The 21,680-nt window shown below is 39.2% G+C and overlaps 1 protein-coding gene across 3 annotated transcripts in view; it reads right to left on the reverse strand.

The window, feature by feature from the left end:
• LOC121328269 (histone-lysine N-methyltransferase PRDM16-like) overlaps positions 1–21,680 on the reverse strand; it is a 183,685-nt gene that overhangs the window by 115,617 nt on the left and 46,388 nt on the right. For all 3 annotated transcript variants that reach the window (XM_041272859.1, XM_041272858.1, XM_041272860.1), the window contains exon 2: positions 7,060–7,409. In XM_041272859.1, the coding sequence (XP_041128793.1) occupies positions 7,060–7,409 (350 nt within the window). The remainder of the gene's footprint in view (positions 1–7,059; positions 7,410–21,680) is intronic.

The following is a 21,680-nucleotide window of genomic DNA, read 5'->3' on the forward strand; positions in this document are numbered from 1 at the left end:
TAACTATGGGGTTTTAATTAGTATCTTGCCATGTTTTGTTTAAATGTACTGAAACGTGGGTACTATAACGAGATGAGCTAACAAACCTTTTTAACTTCTTAGCACTGCCCCGGCCTTTTCACTGGTTTTCTGTGAGCAGGTGGAGAGACCCACTGACAATCACCCATCCCCCACACCCTCATCTCCACCTTCCACACCCCCATCCCCACCCTCATCTCCACCCCCCACACCCCCACACCCACATACGTTGCCATGCATAGCCATCACTTAATTAGCAGGATAAACACTATGACAAATGTCATGATTTACTCTGCCAATGAGCAATATCATTGTATTCCCGACCCCAAGGGCAGGAAAAGCACAAACATGCTGTTGATTTATTTGACACCCCGTGCCTGATGCGTTCTATTACAAATGGCAAGACGAAAATTAGATTGTGGGTAGGTGGTAGAAGGGTTCCATGCCCAGTTGTTGAACTAAATATATATATATTTTTATGTGCCACACAAAATGTTTTATGTGCCCTATCAAGTCAGATGCTGAATATAACTTATAAATCGTTTTTCTCTTAAGAAGTATAAATGCTGCCCATGTAGATGTAATGCATGAGATATTGGGTTCAATAAGAGATGTCTAAGATTTTTATCTTTGTGAGATCATGTTTACTTAGTGAGATGATCACGCTTACAAATATTATTTTTATATTGGGGGTTAACCCTTTAGATCCTACCACTGTGCAGACCTTTTTATCTGATGGCAATGCTGTGCCTGCTGACTGTCATTAGATACATGCAGCTGCAAGGGCCCACAAAAAGGATGAATAATATGATTTAATAAATATACTGGATTTATCATTTAACTGGAAATGGCTTGTTTGGACAGTCACAGATGACTGAGAATCTGGGATAATTTAATCTCAGCAGTGGTCTGTGATGAAGAGAATGTTCCTCTCATTTTTAGTTAAATAAACAAGCGTTTAATTTAATAACTGATCAAGGTACTTAAACGATATCCACCCAGGAATTAATCCTGACGTTTTACAAGTATGCTGGTGAGCACTCGCTTCTCCCCTCTCTAATTCAGTGGCTGTTTTTATGGTAAGCAAATATGACTGTTGAACAGTGAAGAAAATATATTTACCATAAATAGCTCTTACAACATGAGCAACCAAGGCCATATGTTTAATATTAGGTGTAATCTGTTCCCCTAGAGCACCCTGGAAGCAGAGAAAATTGGATTAAATTAGCTAATAGCATGTTCTAAACTTAAATATAGTAAATGGAAATTATAGTCCAGGAATAAAGTGAAAGTATTATACCAGAAACATTTTTTTTCTTTTTTTTTTTTTTTTTTTTTTTTTAAGCACTGTTTAGTAATTTTGTTGGTAGGCTCTTTATAAAATGTGGTGGCAAAGTTCATGACCAAATTAAACATTAGGTTTAGAAACCTTCTTTTTTCTAAAGCAGTAACAAAAAAAAAAAAAAAAAAAAAGGTAAATATTCTCAGAAGTCTTTTCCATCAATGGGTAGATGGAATTGAGCTGAACAGCATGATATATGGCAGATCAAAGCATGCACTGTATTCTGCCGGTGGCATTCAATAACATTTTTCAAGGTCAATTATTCACAGGGCCGATGACAGTAAACCCATCAAACTGCTGTTTAATGATTAGCTCCACATATTGCATCACCTTTAAATCTCTCTACATATTGTTTGCTTTTGTTTTGTCGCTGTTCTATTTACAGTATTAATAATACCAAATGACAACATCCATTATTAAGCTGGTAACGGATTTTTGGAAAAGAAGACAGAACTATTGCATTGGGCATTCACTTCCCTTCAGAGTGGGACACTGCTCCTGCAGTCAGTAATGGAGAAGGTCATTTCTTCAGTCTTGAAAATGAACGTTTAAACCGTGTATTGAGCAGAACTTTCTAATATGCTAATCACTGGTTCATGAAGGCAAGACACAGGTTACAGGGGTGTCACCCGCTGGTCCTCTCAAAGGAAATATAACAAATCTTTTGTTCCAATACTAAGCTGAATTGTTAATGTATTAAGACATATGACAGAAAACTTACTAAGAAACTGTTACAAACAAATCAGCCAAAGGAAATGTCCTCATTAAATAAAGCTTTTTTTTTTTTTATCACCCCGCACACAAGCCTGTACCTACCGCGAGATAACTGAATTTAAAGGCAAACAGACGAGACAAGTTGTGAACTGCACTCATTAAGTGGTGTCTTGGCACATGTTCCGTGGCTAAGTGATGTGACACAAAGGGGAGTAAACAGAGGAGGTGAAACACCAGGTAAAGATAGATAGTGTCAGGGTGGAGTCCGTGTTTGAGGACGTTAGTTGAGAGGACAAACAAAGCTGCACCGCTGGTATGAAATGTAGCTGTCAGGCCAGGAGACCCGGGGACAAAGGAATGCTGCAGAAATATGAGGAGCACCATGGAGAGAGAACTCTGCCCTGTAGACTGAAAGAAATGACTAAAATAGTACAAATCACAAAGTCAATAGGACGGTAAATAATAGAAATTCCAGCCTTTTGATCAGATGAGTAATGCAGAAAAGTAAAGTACATAGAAACTTTGTGTCAAAGCAAAGTCATTTCAAGGTGACACCTCCTTACCCATTGGATAAGCGATTATGGATAAGCAGGACGAGCGCTTAATTAAAATAACAATTTTATCATTTCAGCTGAACCTTGACGTGTCTTGTCATCACTTGATTGCTGGAATTTGTAGAGCACTAGTCATACTTTTACCTTTGCATACAATGTAGTTATTCAACTTAAAATTCAAGAGATTTTTACAGGAGTGTTGTAGAAGGTGTGAAAACGCATTGATCTGCACCGACAGCGTTCAACCACCATGTGGCATCATATGTTAGTATTTCAAAATCTCCATCAAGTATATCGCAAATGTAACATTATTCTAACCATCAAGTCCCATTCTGTGCAATGTAAAAATGTTATGCATATACTGAATGCATTTTAATAGACAATAAATAAGTGCTGGAGCTTGGTCTTGGAAACCCTGTCTACTGGAACCTCAATATTTCCATTCAGTCCTCAGGGAGCAAAGTGGCAGATTTGTTTCCCTTGGTTGTTAACACATACCACATCAAGGCAAACAAAAATTAGATATAAAATCACAAGCATTGTTTCACTCTGCAGCATGCAGTGGAGTGGACAGCGTGGTAGTGGCGTGATCAATCAGTAGCACAGAATCAATGGCAGGCATGTGATCTCACAAGAGTTTCAATTGTTCAGACGCTCCGCGGGATCAATATGTTCATCCTCTTGTTATCAAACCCGGACTTTGCCCTTCGCTGGAATCCTTTCCAGTAACACCTGCTTTCATTATATCACATTTCACCGAACAGGTCGGTCTGGAGATATGACCACATGATAATTGATTGTATCCTACCATCCGAATCAGAACTAATGGGCACATATCAGTATTGATCAGGTGAGGCAACGATTGTCCGTTTGCGGCTGCCCACACCTTTGCTTTTCACAGACTGGAGTTCTATGAATCACATCCCCATTCCGTGACACTCAGCGAAATCACAACCTGAAAAGTAAAGATGCTTTGCTGATTAAAAGCATTTCAACTGAAACTGATAATCTTTTCATAGCTCTCTTAGGCAAGCGAATCAGGTGTGAGTGGACTCATTTGGCTCCGTTAATCTTTATAAAAGAAACACCCAGTTAATATTTAACATCCACTTAAGAGTCACTTCATTACTCAGCAGTGCAGTTGACGACCCCACAGCCATTGAATGAGAAGATAGTAAGTGTGCTTGTCCAATCCTGCCTTGTTGAAATAGCTTCTGTGTCTTAAGCTGTTGGATCATGGGAGATATCTCTGCTAGGTTGGCCTATAGGTGTAGCTGCTCCTTTGGTCAATGCGTTTGCACAGGAGACAAGATATCATTGGTTCTTTCTTATACTATTCCATCTTCCCCACTAAGTCAATACAAGTGAACAATACTGACCTAACTTTCAGTCCTGGGCAGTTGGGTGAAATGTATCAGTGTGTTGGTTTTGCATGAGTATCAAACTCATTCCAAGTGTGATCTTAATAGATTGAAACACTTGGATAGTCTACCTAACAACTAGCATAAGGAGAAAAAAAAACAAAAAAAAACTTGTCAAAGCTTGGACTGTACAGCAATATTATTCAGATCTCTTCAGCACTCTCAATTTGTTTACTTCTATGTTTCGTAAGATTAATGTGTAATAATTAAAGACGCATTGAAAACATATCATGGGTTCGGTGTTCCCCAGAGCACTAACTATTATAGCAGAGGGGCAGAGTCAGCCCCAGATGAGGATCTAACCCACAAACTCTCAATTCAAGGGCTACTGAGGTGACAGCATTTACTTCATGTGGTTGTAAGGAGCTTTTGTATGTTCTTGATCAAGCCAATGCGTTATCCATATGGATCACACCTCTTATAATGGTACATCATTCGTTCAAGTCCCTGAGCTGACATGGGGGTTATGGAATGATCTTCACGGAGCACCAGGAAGGGGGGGTTAAAGTGGCGCCCTGATTGAAATCGGCTGCTGGGATGTGAATGTTACATTATGTTATGATAAAGGGAGTGTAATGGGTTTTAAATAGATGATTTGAGTTGTACTGCATTCACGGCAGAGCAGGGTGTAAGAGGGTGAATGGATGTGGCCTCCAGCTAAGCATCTCCTAGATTGAGCTGTCCGTCTCACTGAAATGAATCTAACTTAACACCTTCCGCTTGCCGCTGCCTTGGGGCAGACAAATGCCTGCTTCCCCTACCTGATTCCTCATTAAAAAAAAAAGAAAAGACTGGTTACTGGCATTGGCTGATGGTTCCATGTTTGAATTGCAAGCAGTGTTGTTAATTTGGAGGAAATCGGTAAGTCATTTGGTGATTTAACTTGGGAAACATACACACCGTACTGCACACGGACTCATTAGATTATTACAGACAGATGGCCTTGTACAGGGAGTACAGATGGCACTTTATTCCCAGTACAGTGGCCCATGACAAGGGATGGTCTTGAGGTGGTCTTAAGGGGTTTCTTTTTCTCGTATCTTTGCCACCAGGCAATACAATTGAATCCAAATTATTTACAAAATCTATGTTCAAAAGCCGACCCTTTACAGCTCACTGCAGTTGTGGATTGCTGTGCGATTCTGGGTGAACGTGTCTGGAAATCATTGACACTGAGGCATACGAAAAAATGGGGCTATTATTTTCAAAGATTAAGACTTCAGTTGTTGATGATAATGGCACTCTACTGTTTTCTTAATCCATGACAGCTTGCAGTAATATCACATATTTGACTTGATGTTTTTTTTAGACAAGGTTCATTTCAGAGCTGTCTATTTGAACACCAGAGGCAGTAAGGTGACGTATTCCCTGTTTTTAGTTTCCTAGGGGAACCCAGTGATATCTATTGATGGTCAGCTATTTTCACTATCCTTAATAAGACTGCGGGCCCTAAAGGCTTACTGAAAACAGCAGACAGGATGTTTCTCCACCAGCCAGAGTTCTTGTGGCAGGTCTCTGTATTGAATACTACTCCAACTTACCGCGGTCCTAAACCAAGCTTGTAAGAACTAGGAACTCAAGCAAGCGGGCCTAATCTAAATACAGCCACTGCCCTTAGAAACGTTTACCATGGTGTTTTTGTATGCGTTTCCCATGGTTACACTACGTATTTACCATAGTTTACCTTGGCTTACAAGCATGCTTTGCCATACCTCACTATGCTTAAAAAGGCTTCCCTATGCTTTACTGTGCTTTCAGTGTGCTTTATTACATTGTGCTGTGCTTTTACTAGGGTACATTTTGTAAGACGTGTTTAGGTGATTGATATAATATATTGATGGAGTTCCGTCCTCACAAACACAGAAGTGCGTGCTGCAGTAAGCGCATGTAGTAAAAATCAGTCAGTGGTAATGACAGTGTACCTGTATTTTGAAAATGTATTTGACAGTCTGTGGTAAAGAGTTGCCAGGATTATAAGCCACATTGCTTCCTACTTGTGGTGGGCTCCATTTCTTGCAGTTCTAACAGTATTGTAGGAGCAAAGGCCCAAGTGTTTTGAAAGTCTAGTCATAATATGAACTTTACAAAGGAAATTTCTCCTTGGCACGGAACCAAACAGCAGACTACTAATTTTACTGTGTCGCCCCCCCCCCCCCCCAAAACAGTTATGAACTGGAGCTCTGAGTTGAAAGGGCTGGAAACTGTCCACTTTATACAATATTCAGCATCACTAAAGCACAATCCAAACACATTTAAGCACGGCACTCTGAGACTAGGACAGTTAGCAGATATACAGTAGTGTGCAAATGTATTAGAAGACCTCAAGATTGGTCATTTATATCCTTTATATATCTACCTGCATGAAAACATCTGAGGGGGACAACTTTCGGTCATTAACTGGCGACATGGAAACAATAAGCCCTTGTGTGTGAAAATGTTAAACCACATTGTGCTTTAATTAGGCATCTTAAACAACTTCTAAAAAGTCTCATGCATTTTATCATTTGTGGCTCTCTGTTCTTTTTCTCTTACTATTTTAAATTAATCACATGTGTGGCCTATTAAAATCATCAATTAAATTAAACAATCACTAATTTGCCTATTTTACACATTTCAAGATTTTCAGTTCCAGTGGTTTGACTTCATATGAACAACAAATCAAAACAACAGAGGCAATGGAGTGATCTAATAAATGTGCACACCGCTATATAGGCACACTAAGCCATTCAAATGGAAATCTGAATGCACCTAATGTGAACCAAACTCAATCCTAGTCCACTAGTCTGAATTCATTATATGACTGGAAAAAGTGGTTTAGTAAAGCTTGTAGATCCTCGATTTGATTCTGTGCATCCAAATGTCAGTGGACAGCATCAGAGAGCAGCATGCTGTACCAATGGAAAGCACATTTTATTGTATTGTATTCTGTATGGGGAATTCTATCTTTTTGGTCATTCATGGTATGTGGCTACTGTTGTAGATCCACAAAGACACATCAAAAATCACTTACCTCCCATCCAAAACTAGGGTCTTTCACTGCAGTATTCTGCATTCCAGTGTAAGGTCCAAATCTTTCCCCCAGTTCAATCCTATTTTTGACCCATATCCCTAAACCTGCTCCAGGGATGGATGACTCTCGGAGTTCCAGGTCTGCGGGAATGGGAATGTCATCAGTAATGTAGACAGGAGCCTCGTAAGGCGAGCCCTCCTTGGGCGTGAAGTCCTCGCTGTTGGGGAGTGGAGAAGGGGGTCCCACCGGGATGGGCGACATGATGCCGTCCTCGGTCTCCTCCTCTGCACTCTCTCCAGCGGGGAGGTCTGGGTCTGTCTCGTACATGTTATCTACTGCCTCGCTGTCACCTAGCAGAGAGCAGGAGAAAGAGAGAGAGAGAGGCAGAAACACATGTTAATAAAGAAACATTTTCATAAAACACACAGCAGCAAAATCATTGTATATTCCACTGTAGCCCCTCACACGGTGGTTTAGTGGTAATATGAAATGCCCTTTTCACTGGGATGCAGATCCAGCTCTATGCATTGGAGCTAGACCCTTAAGAGATAAATGTCATGTAAATGGAGACACGCTGCAAAACTGTAGGCACTGAAACTGCAAGACTGTTTTGATGGACTGATCCAGGTTTTCTTTGGTTATCAATTGTCACCCCTATTCTTTCCATGATCTCTGCCCATGGTTGAAAATTACATTAATCCCCTTCTTTACTATCCGAAAGGTCCAGAGGCATCAGCTGGAAAGGTCTCCTGATGACCTAAGACACAGACCATGTGGGGTCTAATCATGCATGATGATGTTGCTCTAAGATCTGGGCTTATCTGATAGATCTACTAATCAATCATTTTTATTTTTGATTGCTTAATGCAACAAAAAGCTGTTCCATATAAATGTATTCCTGGACACATCCCATATATGATTAATGGCAAAACTATTTTTTTTTGAGGTCATGGGTCTGCCAGACGGTTACAATGGTGTGCTCTTATATATATATGAATAAATCACATGTCACTTGGATCAGCTTTTAATGTTTTAAGAATGGCATGATTGGGTGATAATGCATAAACAGAGGCTTGTAAAACAAGATATACTTGTAAAACATCTATACATCTTACATAGACCTTGTCACTTCCTCAACAGTCAATGGACTAATTTCTCAAAACGCACGGAATAAAGTTACCAAACCAGAAATAAATAACTCAGTCTTTTTGACATAGGAGCTTGAGAGTCTTAAGTTGTCTCTTAATCATTTTAGAATTGTAATGGGTGTTTGCTTTTTTTTCCTTTCGAATACAACTGCTTTCACAAAAAAAGTGCTACTAATAAAATAGTCACTCTGGGGTAAAGCAGGAGTTGGCGATGCATTTTTTATTGACAAAGAAATATAGTGGAAAAAGAAACAGGTAATATCCTGTGTCAGGATCTATCATTATTTACCACATGGCAAATATATTAGTTGTTTATTTAGCAGGTGCCTTTATCCATGGCAAGTCTAGGGTGTGTGAACAAGGCATCAGCTGCAGAGTCACTTACAACAACATCTCACCCGAAAGACAGAGCACAAGGAGGCTAAGCGACTTGCTCAGTGTCACACAGTGAGTCAGTGGCTGAGCCGAGATTTGAACCGGGAACCTTTTGGTTACAAACCCTTTTCTTAAATAAATATGTTATTTGATAAACAAGAGTGCCCTGGCATGAAAACACATCTACCTCTCTGGCAAGTTTTTAAGAAAGACTACTTCTAGAAGGACCCCTCATTTTTGACAAACTCACAAAAGAATTTATTTTAGGGCTGGCTAGACAACCCCAGTGTCAGTAAACAGACAGACTCAGTGTAATTTGTAAACGTACCACCGCTGTAGTTTGCTATCCAAACACAAGGCCTGCAATCACAGCTAACTAGGCCCCAATTACTGTAGGAGTGTTTCCAGTCACCCTGCCACAACAACATGTCAGCCTCTGCCAAAGGACAGGAGATTTTATGGCCTGGAAAGGTTCTCTCTCAGAACTGAAGCTTATTTATTTGTAAGCAGAACTTGGAATATCCTTTAAATGTCGTCATTATTTTATGAATTACTGGTCGACGTCTAAAAATGGAATATACAACAAGCCTGGTTCAACAGATTCGATTAAACAGTGCCTGCGGTTTCTTTTCTGCCGTCACTGTTTGATTTTTAATGTTACTGTGGTTTCAATTGTCCCGCAACAAGTCAATTCATTGATTTGTCTTTTGAATGGTTATGTTGTTGCAGTAAAGGTAGTTTTAGTGCAACTGACAAAGTCACACTGTTCAGTTGAGCTCATTTAAAAAAAAAAATATACCAGTATTCTTAAAAACCATTTGACCTGAAGTTAAAACTTGGTTATGTATCAGTAAATACCTCATCACTTCCATCACCAATCAGAATATTCCATTAGCGAGACGCTAGAATCTTTAGAAGTTAAAGAACATTCAGCCACATTTTAAAAAAGGTCAACCACCATATAACCAATGCCATGTATATCACGGTTCTTTAACTTGTTTTGAACCATACTAGGCAAATGGACGGTAGCCACCAAGAGTTTACACTATTTGAAAAAACAAAACAGTGACCCTAACTGGAAACCAGTTTGGCGCTTGAACATCTGGGGCATCAGTAAGTGTTTCTCATTAGAGGGTTTATTAAACCAGTCTTTAATCTACTGGAAGCTGTTGGTCGGTGCCCTAAAGTAAAAACCCCCAGATCAATATGTTTAAATCAAGTAATAAAACACTGTATAATTGCTGCTATAAATTCAACGAACAGAACACCATTGAATTTAAAGAAAAGAGTTCTGCTGCTAATATGGGCCAGTAAGAGAAAAAAAGGCAGGATATCAAACACACAAGCTAGCTAATAATTGTTTTCTGTTCTCCTCTGGTGCTTTTCCACGTAGGGTTAATACTGAAAGTGGTTCTACAAGTTCTAAAACATCCTGTTCTTACATTTTACAGCTCAGACAGACTTTTTATATTTTCTTTCCTGAACAAAATAATAAAAAAACACAACCAAAATAATTAGGGGGCCTGCAAAAAGGAAAGAAAAATATTACATCTTATACCCAGAGAAATGTTGTGGCCTGTAAAGAAATGCAGTGTGTCTCAGAATGAGAATGATGTTGGATGTCTCCCTGAAGGGTATGTTACTGACAGAAAGCGCTTTCCTTTCCAAAAAAACAAAAAAAACTTTCTTCAGGAGCTATTTTTCCTAATTACATCAGAGGTTGATCATTAATTCTCACCTTGGGGGTCCCCCTCTTCTCTCGGCAGCCTACAATGAGACGGTTGTTCGGCTTTGTTATTGCAGTGGAAACTACTGTGCAGTTAGTGCCGGGATGGGGAGGCAACACATTTATTTGATAAATCTGTTCCTTAAAACAGTTCTACTGTTATTGCTAGCCATGCTCGAACAACGAAGAGACATTGCGTCCACACAGGATTTCTTTTTAAAAGGTGCCTTTCTGTATTGGTTTTACCCAAGCCAAGGTTCAAGAGTTGCCTCAAAAAAAATGGTCCTTTTTAAGATGTCATAGATACAGCCTTGTGTAGGTGAAATGAATTTCTTAAATCTCAAGGTCCTAACTTCTCAAAAGAACTAACAATAACAAGTTTTAGAGGCTCTGAACGTGTCACCTTTTTAAACCCTTTATAATACTTCAATGAGTCTTAACCAACTACAAACCTCTTAAAGCTGAAATATGTCTTAATCACATAACCCAAGACAAATAACAGAAATGTTTGCAAGCGACAACATAAGAGTCCCCCTTCTTTGTGTTTTGTATGAAATGTAAAATAAATATTTGACTTTAAAAGCTGATTACACAATTTTATTTTTTCTGCACACCATCGACATTAAAAAGGACTTAGAACAACAGTCTTTAAACGTTTCTAAACAAAGCAATTTTTTGATTTTTTTGTTTTATTCAAATTATGAAAAAAAAAAAAGATTTGAAAACTTTTTAAAAGGGCAAACAGCTTAGCAGATCTGTCCAAAAGGGTTTGCCAGGTTTGCCAGCAACTACAGAGACAGAACCTATAAAATATGTGAAACCTACCAGGGTGTTCAAAACACCCTGTGCTAACTAGAACAGTGCTTACACTCATAATAATCAGAAAATGTGGTTTCACTTACACAATTATTAGTATCATTACAGATTCACATTTGCAACCATTACCATTTTATCATGCCTTTGATGATTCATCTTAACAAAAGCTGTAATCTGGGCTGAATTCTTATGAGCGAAAACTGGCAGAAGAAAACAAAAAGACCAGAAAAATAAAAAGAACCAGTGTGCTTTTCCATGGTGCTGGATCGTTAAGAAAAACACGCTACTATGCTGTCTGGTGTTTCCAAAAACACATTGAAAGCAGCAGGAACTGTTCCCAAATAACACTCAAGCGCAGTCATATTGCTTCTCAAGAAAAATTCAGCTTTATACTGCAGTCAGTCTCTTGAGGTACTATATGATTTGCTGAAGAAGTAGAAAATGTCACACAAGGCCGATACATAGGGGGTATTGTAGAGTGTGGTTAATATTGCTATCATCCATAGCTTCTCAAGAAAAATTCAGAGAGTTTTGAATCACATATTACTAGCTGTTCCTAGCTACCAGAGTTAGGACTATAATAACTCCAACCATGCAGCTTACTGTATCGGTAAGGTGTGGTTATGAATGGGGTGCGATCACACCATCAAGTACCTCTGTAGCAAGACCATGCATGAAATAACTGAAATTACAAACTGGGCACCAGTCTCTTTAATTGAGGTTTTGCAAAGCAGTGTTCTGTGTCTCTGTAGATTTCTGCCAACGTGTCGACTTTCCAATCTTAAAAGAGTTTAAACACAATGGAAAGAGTATAACTGTATTTTAATCTGAAGAGTAGATATTTCCATTTCCCACCCTGTGCGTACAGTTTTGGCGGTTGGGATGAGTGCCCTTGGGCTACAAGGTCATTTAAACAGCATGGGTGCACGTACATAGGATATAATAGGCTTGTGCTGACATACCAAGAATTGAAACACAGGCACATGTGAATCTTTTTGAGAGTGACGCTTGTATTCTAACATGCAGACTCCATGGTGCACTGTCTGTCAGTCTTGGAGCAGGCTAACCATTCTTAAAAACTGAAGCGCTTTCCTGTGTGCTTTATTTCATCTACATTTCCCTCAATTCTGTAGCTGTTTAATATTTTTAAAGCAGTCTGTTTAATTCTCAATTTCTGTTTCTACTGACTATATGTACCACGCTTACTAACTATTCCAGAAAAACTGCTTCTGAAATGACTCCCCAAAACAGATAGTGGGGAAGCACATCAGTGTTGCACAGGCTTCAGTGGACAATGCTTCAAACATGGGATAGTATGACGGTAAAATGCTTCCCCACAGCCCTGAGGAGTCTTTTCAGAAACAATATTGGCTGGAATAGTTTAGCAAAAACGATCCAAGCAGACAATTAAAGGAAATGCATGGAAAATAGAATACGAGATCCCTTTTAATTAGACGTCCCGAGTTTAGCCTGGCCTCATGCAGTTGGTGCTGAAAGGCAATATCCCTTCCCTGAGCTGCTGCTGTCAGCCAGTCTCATTGTCATTCCACTCAGCACAACTCCCCGGGGCACTGTGTAGGCCCTGCATAGACATTTATTAACACAGCAGATTAATAGCACTGGGTAAAGACATTTTCACAAACATGATAAATATTAATAATAATCAATAGCAACTTACATTTGCTAAATTGAGCTACAAACATTACCCAAGGGGAAACTGCATGCTCTCTGCACAGAGCCAGAGGAAACCAGACTGAGCTACAGAGAGAATGGGGTAAGATATTCAACTAATACACACAGCATAGCACAGTATGGCTCATTCTGCATATACAAAACTAGAGCTTTTATAATAATGCTTGCATGGTCCAAAAGGACTCAGTAATAGACCTACAAGGCAGGCAGTTTCAAGTTACACACCCACAGTTTAGGATTATCATTAGCCCGTACTTGTTGGAGGTTTTTGCATGTTTACTCTGATTTCAGTCCAAGCTAACAAAAATACTGTATCTCTAGAATGATTCTATTTTCAGGTATCTTTACCTGTTTGGTATAAATTAACCAGACACTGGAATAAAATGGTTTTCAAAGTCACTGGTAAAGGTCAAGCAAAATATATGTTGTGTATGATGTGTAGTTTATTAACTGTCCTCGTCTACTCTACTTAATCCCTTGATACCAGCATTGAAGATAGCTTCTTATTTATGTAGTGGATAAATTTGGGGGCAGGCATTTGCATATCCAGCTGCCAACACACTGATTTCTGAGCAGCTCCAGCACTGCCCAAGGCTAGCCTAGTGAAGTGACCTGCAATGGCACTGTAATTTTTATCAAGGCTTGTTCATTGTGAAAAAGCCTCTTTGTTTTGCAGAAATGTGATTTAGCCTTCCCCCCCCTTCCGACTTTCTAATTCCATGGTTTCTGCTAGACCATTTCCATTTGCCCCCCAGGCTCAGAGTGGTACGCTCTGGACTATAGCGGATTGCTGCTTTCTATCCCAAATTCAGCCTTCCTCGATTTCTTTTTTTTTTTTTTCCACAGCATTTGTGTGAAACACACATTCATACACAGTCCTGAGCATCTGGCTGACCCTCAGATTTTAAACTACAATAATTCAGAACAGTCTCCATAGAGTAGATGAACATGCAAGTACAGCATGCTTGTATGGCAGTACTGTGTGCATGACTTAGTAAATGGATCCATCAATATCCTCACAATGCAAAATATTGTTATTCTTCAATGCATCGTGTATTTAAAACTCCTAACAAAGTCAAAATGACCTTAACCCTTTCTCACTTCTAAAAAAAACCCACATCATGCCTTTAAATTCATTCATTCAGGTTATATTAAAACAATATATATAGATATACAATCCAAACAGTTTGTTTTCCGAGAGAGAACAAAAAAGTCCTCAAACCATATGCTTGGTTTGCTCCTATGTTCAGTCACTATACAGCTTCATTTAGCAGCCCGGTGGGAATTAAGAAAGAAAAAAATGCATTAATTTTTATTATCAGGGAGAGCCATTCGTTCCCAACGACAATATCTGACTCGCCGAAATGATTTTCACCTCTGCCATGAGGTGCACACTCCCCACATACATCACCCGATTACTCAGAGACCAGCCCTAGTCTCAGTCATTAGCCAGTGAATTAACAGCAATCCACTGTGCTATTAATCACACTGACAAAAGCGTGAGCATGCCACTGACCTGACCAAGCTCCGGGACAGGCAGGGAGACGCAAGGAGGGGAAAAAAAACAAAGAAAGAAAAAAAAAGGTAGAAACGGAGAGCAAAAACCGGGGCCCTGGGAAATAAAACGAGTCTCCTGCCGAAGCAGAAAAAAAAGAGAGAGCGAGAGAGAGAGAGAGGCAAGAAGTTAGAAAGTCATAAGCCATGAGGCGAACGCAGGACTGACAAAATAAGAAAGGGTACGATATGCACTGCACAGTACTGAAACACACTGCAGATCTGTCTACAGCTGGACAATGTCTCAAATCTGAGATCTGTTTTCTTAATCCTTTATTTGGGTTTAGCCATGGTACCCACAGCTTGATCAAGCTTGCATTAGAAAAAACATTATTAACAGGAATTAGGTCCTTGGCCATAGCCAGGTCAGTTTCGGATATTTCAGTAAACAAGTGGTAACTGAATTCTAACTGATAAAGTGTTGCCACCCTTTTCTTGCACTACAAGTGAGTCATGTCTTCATGCACATAAACATAAGTTATGGACTCGTTCTAACTCTATGCCAAACCCTTTAATATTTCCCAAAGTGAGGTGCAAGATGTTTCAATTCAGCTCACCTAAGGCTTTTCTATTCCCAGAATGACTCAAAGCCCGGGTTTTCAGCTGGCTGGGCTAAGTTTGAAAGGTGATGTGAATTACCCAGGGTCGCTCAATAAGTTGGCTGCCGAGTTGGGATTCGTAATCACAGTGTTCTACCTCATTGCCTTCACTAGGGTGTCCTCCAGGCCAAACTTGGAGGTCTTGTGCCTTGCTGTCCCTAAAGTGTGGCTTGGTTCATGATGATGGAAAGGGGGTGGCAAATGCCTTTCCCATCTTCAAGTCAAACAACAGCTCTCACAATACAGGTTTGCATCTAAAACCAGCCTAAATGATCATGTATAATTTTGAACTGAGAATGTAAGGCTACCATTTTACCTGCACTATTCCAAGCGTTCCAGGTTATTCAGAATGGACACACAGTTTCCAGAAACACATAACTACAATGCTATTATGCATAGTTACAATGTACTTAACGTGTAAATATTTTTGCATAATATATGTCAGTGTATAATTGGAAAAGGGTTAGGGTTCGGGTTTGGGTTAGATCATCCAAAATTATTTACACATTAAATACATTGTAACTATACATAATATCACTGTAATTATGTGTAAGTACACATATATTTATTAACTACTATGAAAATACACAGTAATTAAAGACACTTAATCTAAAATATTACCTATTGCATGCAAAAAAGTATGCGCCTCAGATTTGGAGTACTACTAAACAAAAGATCATGATAGATGAAGTCGGAAACATCCCATTTTTATAAATCACTTTCAAGACTTTGAATCCACTTATGATCGAGTCTACTTAACACCTAGCCAATTTAGACAAATACTATATTGTACAGACCCTGGCTGCTTCTGACTAGACTCTGTCGAATTAATCATTGCTCTATTTAAAATCTGAAATAAAATGTTAGAATCAGAAGCAGCCTGACATTCATAAAAATGGTGATGCACTATAGGAATCTTACAAGACTCCTGTCACAAGCTACAGATCAGCTAATACTAGCCAGGTGGATCACTGTTCAGGTTCCTAGTATGAATAGCTATAACATAATCTAATAGAATCTAATATAACCTAATATATGAGAAGGGTGGCTGATTTTAAAGTAGCAAAGGCTGTGGAAAAGATCCATTGAAATGGATGAGAGAGAGTCATAAATATATAGATATATATATATATATATATATATATATATATATATATATATATACACACACACACACACACACACACACACACAAGTAAAACACCCTTTCTCTTAATTAACTCCCTGCTCTAATACACATGGGTTTGCATAATGACCAAACGCTGGCATTAAACTAACAGCATTTAACCTGGTCCATACCATTAAATCCATTAACGGTGAAACAGTTTGTCTTACTTTGCTGGTCTTTCATTAGATATTCAATGTTCATTGCATTTGCATGCTGATTTTTTGGTGTCGGCTTCATAAAACAACTTGAAATCGGTGTGTTGGTTTCCACCAGTGACCTTCTAGTCAATATATCAAGGAGTGTACAGGTGTTGAATTCTGGTGTTTTTTGAAAGCGAAACATTACGAAACTGTGTTAAAAAGGTATGTTATCTTAAATAAATGAAGACCAAAAACCTGGCAAATATTAAAACAGATCCAGTATTCTAGGCTAAGGAAACTATAATTCTTTTTAGATTTAATCTTATAATGTAGGTATTGCTGTGTATTTCAGATTTACTGAGGCAGCTATTAGACAGTGTGTGTGTGTGTGTGTGTGTGTGTGTGTGTGTGTGTGTGTGTGTGTGTGTGTGCGTGTGTGTGTGTTCAGAACAGATCAAGTGGATATTGGATGTGTCTCAAACACATAATTCTTTCTGTACAGTCATTCCCAGGAAGGCCAGTGATGAATCTGCAAATCGCCGCCCTACAATATAACACAAATGTCTCTCTGTATTACTTATTCTGCGCTTCATAGAGGCTCTGTTAGGAAGTCTGGTGACAGACATGTGAAAAAGTGGAAAAGACGAGTCTTGGATTTTTATTTTTTTAAGTTCAGGACTAAAAACAGGTTTGATGAAAATAATCGAGTTGGAAGACAAGTGATCGCAATGATACTGAAGATAAAAAATGAAGAAAAAAAATCTCATAATATCACGTAAAAAAAGATCTGCAAAATTTAACAGGACTTAAAGTTAAAAGTTATACAGCGTGTACTATCATGTTATGAATAATTCCATCTGATCCAGAAAGGAGGGATTTAGCGATTAGAACATTGTTATAAAGCATGCTTTGTGTGGCTTGTATTAAATGTTCATTTTATTTAGCTGCTGTAACACATACAACCCATGCCTGAGGTTCACTTTAAGACATTCAGGTCACAGTATTTTTTTTTTGTATTGATTTAACCAGGATGTTTAACCATTGAGACTGATGCCTTTACAAGGGGGTTCTGGAAAATAATAAAAAAGACAATTGCGATCTATAGGAAAAAAAAAAAATACAACTGCAATGTAAAAACACTACAAAAAAAATACAAAAAAAAAAAACATGCATGGTTCAAACTTAAATCAGTAGCATACATGAACAATACTATGAAGAAGTCATATCTACTTGTTCATGTGGCCTGAAGGAGAAGCATTGGCAGGAGGTTCTAAGCAATTCCCAAATACAATCTTTAAAACCACAAAAAGAAAGACAATCAAATCCCATCCTCATAATATAAAATATGGATCACAAGATCAGCTATACAGAGGTTTCTACACCAGCTACTGAAGAGGTCTGCAGATTATGCAGTGATGCAAACCTTATGTAATACAGACCCCATATGCAAAAGTTACTCATTGCGTGATTATGTAAACATTAAACAAAAAGGCGAAAACGCATTAAAACAAGTTCTTGAAGTCAAGCCAAAAAGGTTTTTTTGTTGTTTTTTTTTTCACAGCAGCAACACGGCCGCTGAGCTACATCCCCGGCAGGGCCTACGGAGGAAGTTGTGTTATTATAAAATGGGAAGGAAGCAGGAAAACAGATGGAAAAAGCCTGAGAATTGTAACAAGTGCATTGCAAACAATACAGCAGGTCCCTTCCTCTCCTATCAGCACAGAGCTGAGAAACAGTGCACACAATTAGACTGCACACAATACTGTATACGGTACGACAACAATGGTCGGGCTCCAAAGAATTCTGTGAACATGACATGAATCACCTGTCTGCGCAAGATGAGAGGACAGATTCTCAGAGCTAATCAAGGGGTTAAAAAACATCCTAGAAAGCAGTAGCGGTCGCCCTACATTCAAAGAACAGCTCAGTCTTTGGCCTATGGGCAGTCCACTGCGTGCATATATGATGGGTAGCGTATCTAAGCATCAGTAGTTGGGACACACAGTGGTTTAGCGGAGTATAGAAAATCTCTTGATTCCTGGTGCTGTCAGACATGCATAACAGAAATGTTCCATAACCCACTGTGGCCATCCAGCATATCCTGAGATGGGTTATACTGCTTTCACACTGAAAGAAGTTTTCATAACAGGTTCAGTCGTACCAGACCAAAAACGACAGTTCCTCCACTATTAGCAAGTTCCTCGCAAGTGCCGGTGTCGGTCTGCTATGTGTCACACGCATTTCTATTACATTTCAGCGACTGGAGGGGGGTCAGCTAGCTAGCTCCATAAACACATTCAGAGATGTAATTGTAACGCTGCAAGTTTATACAGAAGTATATAAACTGTGGGAATGGCATTGCTTCATAATCCCATACAACTCAGTCCACCCAGGATTACCACGCTAAATGAAGGCAAATCATTTAGATATGTTCTTTATCAGCCTTTGATTGTTCTTAAACATTCTACCCAAATACACAATTGATACAACTCACTTTGGCAATGGAGAGAGAGAGGAGGGAGAGAGAGAATGAAAAGCAATTTTCCTGTTTAAACTCAGTGAATTGCAGTGAATTCAGAATAATTGGGTGGTAATAAGGAGGTCGTCAGGTCGATTTGGAAACACACAGCTCTCTTTATCTCAGGTGGCCTTCCGTGTAATATGAGTGGACCCCCCTCCTTTGTCTCTGTTATCTGTGAGCCCGTACGCTGTGTGACATCCCAAATAAGGCTGCGCTCCCAGGGGAAGGGAACAGCACCTGTTCCATTAGTCATATGTTAGACAGTGTTCCTAGCGTGACTTGAATTGGTTTTCCCTTTGGTATTTTATTGTAGACCGAGGTAGATTCTTCTCAGAGAGAGGGTGAGTTCTGTTTGGATTAGAATGCAGGGACCATGACACAGACTCTCCAAACGTATCTATCATGGTGGCGGGGCGATCAGGGAAAGCAAACTAATTGATGCCTTAAAAACAGCAGGGTCTATCAGATCTAAACATGGCCAGACACAAGTCCTCTAACATACACTAAAAAGACTCAAGGGACATTTGATTTTCATAACCCTGGTTCTCAGATTTTATCTCAGTGGCTGTATTTAGATCCTCACACTATTTAGTGGAGCCCAGTTTCTTTGACCCGAGAACGACACCATTCTTAGCCACGTGAATGATCTTTTGTGACAGGCAATGAGGTAATGAAATATTTATTTATGTTAACTTTACTTAATAAAGTCTAAATGATAGCACTGCTGGGAAAAAAAAAGATGGCCTGCCTGTTTTGCATTAATAATAACAAGCACCTGAATACCTGGCAGCGTGGGAGCAGGAATGTCACGCTGCGTTCGATTGAAATGAAGACACAATTCTTGAGGCATGCTGCTCCCGGCTTCACCTTCGAGTCACTATTTGGTCTGCTTAAGCTTCCTTACCCATCTTGTTTGGCAAAACCTGATTCGAATACCTATTCAAACTGTTAAGTCACTTCCAATCTAATTACATTGTTTTGTCTTCTGCCTAATGTCATTAGGAAGCTGGGTCTCACATACTTTGGATGTCGGATGGATAACTTGCACAGGTTCTTGTCTGAGAGGTTGTCAGCTATGAGCATGGCACAGTGCCAGTGAGATGGAGACAGCAAAGAGCCTTATAATGTGACATCTTCTTATACCCAATGCCTAAGAAATGTGCAGACCTGTGCAAATGTATTACAACCCCTTGTTCCTTCTGTTGCATATGAAATCAAACCACTATAACTGATAATCTTGGAAAATAGGCAAATTTGTGATTGTCTAATGTTATTGATGACTTTAATTGGCAACACGTGTAATTCATTTAAAAAATGAAGACAAAAGCAACTCAAATGATAAAATGCATGAACCTTTTTAGAAGTAGTTTAAGATGTCCAATTAAAGCACAACAAACATTTTCACAAGTGTGCCTTTTGTTTCTGTATCTCCGATTAGCTGAATTCTCACACCCTGAGGTTTTCATGCAGGTAGGTATATAAAGATTATAAAATTCCGGAGGTGTTTTAATACATCTACACACTGCTGTATATGCTAAGTGTGGCTTAACCGCTTGATGAAGGAGCAATATGCTTAAAATCTAACAAGGTAATTGCTGTTTAAATCCATGCGGTAATCAATACTGTTTAAAAGCGGGGGATTCCTTGACATAGTACCCATTATAACCCTTATAAAGCTGGACCAGGCAGGTGGGACCACTCTGTGGTTAAAACTCAGTTGTAATATCATCTTTCATCGTGTTTCTCAATACATCTGTTCCAGGAACACACTAAGCGCCAGGCTTGTCCATCCCAGCACTGCTTTCAGAGCCCTGTGCCCGGTTACATGAATTCAAATCACACTGGGACGACAGTTTTATTAGAAGAGGACAAAACAAGCACAGACCCTAACATGAATAGTGGTCAGATATATTACCGATATGTACTGTAACCATATAGTGTGACCAATACAGTCTCTTGAGTTATGCGGTTAGTAACAAGTGCGATTACTTCTTGGTTTGTTTATTTGATTAATTCTGTAGCCGCTGTTTACTGCATATTGATACCAAAAATAAAATTGATGAATGTTCAAAAAGTAGAACAATAAACTAAATGTATTCAGGACGTTTCGAACAAGGTACTATACACACACACACACACACACACACACACACACACACACACACACACACACACATATATACACACACGCATTGTAGAGACTCTTATTCAATCTAAAACATTCAATTCAATAAATAATCATTTTTTCCATCTTGGGTGACATCACCACCACAGGTACCTCAAAGGGTTAATGATATTATTCACTGTATTGCCTCAGGCTAACAGAAACAAACTGCCCAGGACTGAGGCACGCATGCATGGAGTCCGGAGAGTGATTCCGAGGTCCCAGGGTGTGCCAGGCAGATCGCCAGGGCCAGCTCACAATGCTGGCAAATTAGATAGTTAAAGCTGAGGGGAAAAAAAATAAAAAAAAATAGCTGTCATAAATGACCTCATTGTCTATCCAGTCTGGCAGATCTCAGCACTGCGAAAGACACAAGACAAAAATAACAGGGCAATCAAATTCTGCACTGCAGGAGAGAGGAACTTGATTGGGAAGAGCACTGGTCTTGACCAAAACCTACACCAGCAAGACAACCAGGCACAGATCCATTCATCTCTTCATTAATTGTTTATTAAAAGCTTTAAGTGTTAGTTTCTGTCATGCGAGTTGGCCAGAAAACAAATGTGTGATTTATTATTTATTTATATATTTAAAAAAAATATTTGGCTCACTTCAGAGCAATACCACGAAAAAGATTAAGCAGCGTTTCCCTGATGATATAACCCTAACCCTAACTCACATTTCTAAGTCTATTGCATCCGAAAACAAAGCACCTTTA

The sequence above is a fragment of the Polyodon spathula genome, chromosome 16 (assembly GCF_017654505.1).
Source record: "Polyodon spathula isolate WHYD16114869_AA chromosome 16, ASM1765450v1, whole genome shotgun sequence".
NCBI classification, from domain to species: domain Eukaryota; kingdom Metazoa; phylum Chordata; class Actinopteri; order Acipenseriformes; family Polyodontidae; genus Polyodon; species Polyodon spathula.